We start from the raw sequence: 5,875 nt of genomic DNA, 5'->3' as shown, positions 1-5,875 counted from the left end.
TAACACGCTTGTTTGTTCCTCCCATCAGGAGGTTCAGCTGCCCTCTCAAGTCCCATAATATCCTCTGTTAATGGAATAAACTTATTACTCACTGGCAGTAATGGATTTGTTAGAGCCTCTGCTGGATTTCGTTGTCTAACCAGTTCAGCATATGATGTTGTGCCAGGTCCCTCCATACTTTGCATTGCATTGGTTATCCTTTCCGGAGTGGTAGTCGTTCCACTTTGAGATTTTAGCTGATTCTGCCCCTTTTGTTTTGATGTGGCAGCTGATTTTGCTTCTGCAGGAGTTGGGTCTAGGCTAGTCACCTCATCGTCATTAGTATTTGTCACCTCATCGTCATTAGTATTTGTACTAGCAACTGTAGCTAACTTCTTGGCATGTTCTATTACTTTGATTGTTGTATCAGTTTGAACCGGTTTGGTATCCCATTGTTTTTCAGTATCCCTTGGCCTTCCTCTGAAGCCTTGTCTATGTCCATGTTGTGGCTTTCCCTCCTCGGGTTTGCATTCGTGCCCATGTCGAAGGCACGGTTTACAAAATATGGGCTTCCAATCATATTCCACATCTTGCTTAAAAACTCTACCATTTGGATCTACTACTTCAATTTCACTGGGCAGGTCTTGTGTGATATTCATATCAATTAAGACTCTAGCATAGGTAACCTTATTTTGTCATGCCGTGCATTCATCTGCATACACGGGGTTTCCTAGACGACTTGCAAATTTGCTCAATGTACCTGGTTCCCAGCAGTTCAGGGGGAGATAGGGAAATCGTACCCAAATTGGCATCGTGTGGGGAAAGTCCTGCTTGAAATCAAAGTCCGAGGTCCAAACTTTCAGAATAAGGGGTCTGTTGTTGATAGAGTATGGTCCAGCATATAGAATCTCATCCCTATCATCTTTGTTTTGGAATTTAACAATAAAGAAGCTATCGTCATGACGGTATAAAATCGGGTCTGCAACAGAGTTCCAAAATCTAGCAATATAATTTTCCATGTAGGAATAAGATGGGTTTCCCCCCACCACATACACCACCAGTGCATTTTGCCATTCCTTAGTTTTCTTTTCAAGCTCTGCTACTTCCAACACCACCATAGGTTTTCCATTAATTATCGTGGGGGGTATGTAAGTCAGTGGAAGACCCGACGTTGCCGTATGGTTCTTCCCTGCGGATCCAGAATTTGAAGGTTTTGGGTTTTGAAATTTATTATATGTACGTCTTAAGTGAATAAATATACAAAGTTTAAGCTAAAGTTACTTGATCCTGTTGAACTTATACTTTTCGTATTAGCTTTGTCCCGGAGGAAACCAACACTTAAAAAACCTAAAGGCTCGGCCCAGCCTGATTTGAGAATCAAAATTAGTGCTATTAATATAACCTGAATTGGCGTCCGATAGAGTACGGTTAGTTGGGCATTCTTGGGACCTTAGAGATGAACTTAAATCCAATAGGGAAGATGAAATAGAGGAGAACTTGAAAAACTTGTTATCTGTATATTAAGTCATTACCAAGGAGCTAATTCGTTCGGAAATATCTCTATTCAACGTGCTTGGGGAATAAATGAATGTCTTTCTCTCGGCTAATTACGATTTTCGGGTGGGAAGAAAATCATTACCAACAAACCTTGTGGCACGACTTAGTGAAATATTAAGAAAGATCGTTAAGTCAATCAAATAAACATTAAACTTCCAGAGAAGAGGAGCCCGGTTGCCATCTTTCCCCAGACTTCTTTGTATGTCAAGAAAATGATCAAAAGATCAAAAGGTATAACTCATCAGAAAATAGCTAGCAATAAAAGAAAAAGGGAAACCATCTTCTCGCATAAGTGTGTAGAAGACAAATAAAAACATGTAAAATAAGAAGAAACAATCTTCTTTCAAGTTATCTGCACACTACTTGTTTGCCCCTCTTGAGGAGGACAATGTGAAGTCCTTTTACTGCAATAAAATATCAAGCACTGAAGTTGTCCTCTTCCACAACATAGCAAATAGTGTTAATCTTCTCTGTAAAAGAATATTACTTTCCTTGGATAATACTACTCGTTGATGACACTTCAAAACTACTGACCGGTGTGTGTTGTATCCTCCAAAAGTAATGCGTTTTTTTAAGGATCCGATATGTGTACGGCAACATTTTTGGAGAGTCCGAGCAACACAACTACATAGTTGACAAGTCAGTCATCAAGTGTATCTTTACCTTGTAACTGCATTATTTATGTCCTTTTGGAATTTTGTCAGTCATTCTTTTCACCAGAAACATTCAAGATAGTCATTCAATTAGTATATGAATGGAATTTTGTTAGTTAATCTTTTCACCATACAATAGGCACACTCCATCCACTTTCTGTATGCACTTCAGTTTGAATCAAGAAGCATTTAAATGGATATTTAGAAAGACTCAGATAGTGCACAAATAGCCACAACATGTGAATTGATTCCTTCAGTATAAAGTATCCAGAGAACAGGAAAAATGCACCTATTAGGCAACCAATAAATGACATTCCAAGGAGGAAGTTTAGTACTAGTGCGGAACAGGCTCCCACTAATAAATTCCCCATCGCGAAAATACTCCATGAGACCAGAGTATAGTACACAAATGCACCGGATTCGTATCTCAATCAGACTAGCCAATAAACTGGTATAGCATAGAGAAGAGCCACTATCAGAAGGGGAAAAGGAAACACCAGTGTTTGCTATATTGCTTTAAAAAAAAAAAAAACAGCCTCATGCACTAAGCTCCCGCTTTGCTATATTGTTATAGGTATAAATTCTTTAGGCTCCCATAGATGTCTTCCTCATTAGATTTCTCCTCTCTTCTAACAAAATCGGTAGAGCTTCCATGTTGGATGACAGCAAGAATATGAGACTGAAAACAAAGAATACAACCTAAGATTGCCGCTCCATATTCTTTTGGTTGTTATAAGCATTTAAGAATATTGATCTCAAAATAAGCCCCACAAGTGGTGCTTACATTACCTTGGCCAAGAAAAGTTGTTTGGTCCTGAAACTAAGAAAATTGCTAGAGATCCTGTGTTAGGATGATTGTCTTACCTTGATTTTTAGCCATGGTTTTAGCAGATACATTAAATGGAAAGCTAAAGCAGAATCAAGCCCTAAAGTTGTTTTTTCGAGTAGAACAACAGCATCATGGACTAATTCAACACTAATTGCCACTCTACGCTTCTCACCACCCGAAATTGACCTGTTTAATTCACTCCCAACTTTTGTACAAGCAACATGGTCCAAACCAAGCTCATTCAAAAGCTTTGATACTCTTATCTTTGGCTATATCATCACCTCTACGAAGCCTGAATCGTGTATTATACATCAAAGTTTCTTCAGTAGTGTGAAGTAGGAAAAGAACTTCATTTTGTGTCACATAGACATATATTTTGCTGAAATTTGCAGGGTTTCCTATTAGGCTAGTCAGTGGAAAGAGAGAAAAATAGCCCTGAAGTTGGAAAGTGAAGAAGGTAGATGATGTTGCATGAGTTTCCTACATCTCACGACCTATGACTCAGGCATGAAAAGATGTATCTATTCTTCGATTTCGTGATTGGAGAAAGACATTTTCACAAGGGGATTTACCTTAATCCTTGTTATATAGAAGCTAATGTGCAGTAATCAGAATGGTGTAATGAATTGAAGCATTCTCATCATAAAGGGTGTATCCCTTAATCAATGTTCTCTCTGGCTCATAGCTCATGTACATGCAAAATGTGTTGCACCTTCAAATATTACTTGAACACAATCAAATGGAGTTAAGCTATGATCATGAAAACAAGCAGTCAGATAAAAGTAAAGGAAGTGAGGAGAAGTAATGAAAATTGAAATTTGAATCGAAAGAAGCAGTCAAGAATAAATATACATAGCCAAAATATAATTGTTCATTGGAAGATTACTAGGTTGTAAGAAAATGGATGGTTTGACAACTAGCCAGTTGCTCAAGAGATAATCATCAGAAGTAAAAAGAACCAGCTAAACGATCAGGACTTAAGAGAAACTTCACTTACAATTGATGCAACCCCGTTATCTAACCTGAATGTTTCCCTCACATCAAAACAAAGCTTGCAAAGTACATCAATATGCACTTGTTCAAAGTAACTGTGATCACCTAACAAGTCAATATTCTGTTCCTTCATTTGATTCATACAAGTAGATATCATCCAGAAAACAGTATGAATTCATCAGGCTTTAAAGTAAATTATACAAGAAACGTAGATGCAAAACATAATAACTTGGAAGAAATTACGGAAAGTAAATACTAAACTATCTCTATCTTTGGATAGACATTTGAGATCTCAAAGTTGTTCCCCACAACAGCCTTGAGTGAGTAAAAGCTGGGAATGCATGTACTAGCTGCAGGTTCACCACCGTAAACATCGATCTTCCTAAAACACTTCTCTTTTGGGTTGTAAGAGATGAGAGCTCCTGTGTCATAGCCATTATGCAACAAGATTTCTCCATCTTTCCAAATTATCATTGGCGTCCATCTCTGATAAGTGATATCAGGATGAATACTGCTCATCGAAATGCGATCTTTGACCCAAGATTCGGAAACTCCATACTCCTTCATCGACCATATATCAAGATGTTCGCTTTCGTGATCATCAGAAAGACACAAAAAATCCCCCAACTTCGCGAGTCTCCGGCAGATGGATGGAGTTTCTAAACCTGGTGGAGCTGGCAAAGGCTTCACTTTTTCTGTCCCAATACCGAATAAGTAAATGGTGGGCATAGCATAAGGATCTACATCATTAATCCAATGAAGAGCACCATTAACAGTGACATTGCCAAATGTTCCCCGTCGAGAAAACGGAACTTCACCTAGAATTCTCCATTTCTGATCAACTCCAAGAGTGTAAACCTGAAAATAACCATTTAGTATGTTAGGATATGTTTATGAAATATGTTCAATTAGGAGTACACTATCTTATAAAAATGTAAGAAATGGTATAGTTTGTCTATGCAGAGAGACACATAAAAGTTTAAAGGAAAAGAATGTTTTGGCAATACACTGCTATTTAGTGTAGTAGTATTATACCACCAGAGATTGCTAGAATTAAAGGACCAAAAAACAAAAGAAAATGATGAGCGTACGTTTGGTGCCCTTTGATTCTTCAGCAATAAACGAATCGGAAAATCATCAGCAGAGAAGTCACATAAAAGTGAGTGAAGGAAGACAATAAATGCATGTGTCAATGAGTAGCGGAACGAAACTGAAAAGAAGGATAGAGATCGTAACTTAAAAGGAAAGAACGGGTGTGCCAGTTGCTACCTGCAGCATTATCACAGTAAACATAGACCTTCCTAAAGAACTTCTCTTTTGGGTTGTAAGAAATGAACTCTCCTGTGCCAAAGCCATTTTGAAACAAGATTTCTCCATCTTTCCAAATTATGGTTGGTATACATATCTGGTGAATGATACCAGGACGAATACTGCTCATCGAAATGCGATCTTTAAACCCAAGATTCAGAAATTCCATACTCCTTCATCCCCCATATATCAAGATGGTCGTACTTGCAACTATCAAACAGACACAAAAACTCCCCCAATTTCGCGAGTCTCAAGTAAAACGATGAGTTTCTAAACTAGGTGGAGCTGGCAAAGGCTTCAACTTTTCTGTCCCAATGTCGTGTTGGGAATAAAATAGACCCGCAAAAATAATATTCACGGTATTAGTGATAAACGCGGAACACTAAGTTATGGTTAAATGAGCAAGAATAAAATGCAACAATAATGACACCAAGATTTTACGTGGAAACCCTTCTGAATAAGGGAAAAACCACGGCCAAGAGGAGCAGTTGATATCACTATAGTAAGGAATTTTACACTGTGTAGTCACGAGTATAAATACTCCAAAGACCACTAC

General features: G+C 38.1%; 1 protein-coding gene and 1 pseudogene across 2 annotated transcripts; both read right to left on the bottom strand.

Moving 5' to 3' along the window:
* Nucleotides 1–2,301: 2,301 nt before the first annotated feature.
* LOC132619369 (ABC transporter G family member 10-like) lies at nucleotides 2,302–3,330 on the bottom strand (annotated as a pseudogene).
* Nucleotides 3,331–3,890: 560 nt separating this feature from the next.
* LOC132619707 (F-box protein At3g07870-like) lies at nucleotides 3,891–5,633 on the bottom strand. Of its 2 annotated transcripts, none has more exons than XR_009574732.1 (2): nucleotides 5,248–5,633; nucleotides 3,891–4,869 (listed from the first exon to the last, which is right to left on the bottom strand). XR_009574732.1 is itself a non-coding variant. In XM_060334532.1 (2 exons), the coding sequence occupies exons 1-2, from the start codon at nucleotides 5,386–5,388 to the stop codon at nucleotides 4,267–4,269; spliced, it is 711 nt and encodes a 236-aa protein (XP_060190515.1). In that variant the 5' UTR covers nucleotides 5,389–5,633; the 3' UTR covers nucleotides 3,914–4,266. The 2 variants fall into 2 exon arrangements, 1 of the variants encoding a protein (XP_060190515.1); XM_060334532.1 differs by having other exon boundaries at nucleotides 3,914–4,869; nucleotides 5,281–5,633.
* Nucleotides 5,634–5,875: the final 242 nt, after the last annotated feature.

The sequence above is a fragment of the Lycium barbarum genome, chromosome 11 (genome assembly GCF_019175385.1).
Source record: "Lycium barbarum isolate Lr01 chromosome 11, ASM1917538v2, whole genome shotgun sequence".
NCBI classification, from domain to species: domain Eukaryota; kingdom Viridiplantae; phylum Streptophyta; class Magnoliopsida; order Solanales; family Solanaceae; genus Lycium; species Lycium barbarum.
Note: the sequence above shows the minus strand (reverse complement) of the source record. Positions and strands in the feature narration are given on the sequence as shown.

What these genes read in the sequence shown, in the direction of transcription:
- LOC132619707 (XM_060334532.1), bottom strand. Translation starts at nt 5,388, where the DNA reads ATGGAGAAATCTTGTTTCAAAATGGCTTTGGCACAGGAGAGTTCATTT. An exon ending in TTACTGTGATAATGCTGCAG is followed by an intron (nt 4,870 to 5,280) that starts GTAGCAACTGGC and finishes GGTTATTTTCAG; the next exon opens with GTTTACACTCTTGGAGTTGA.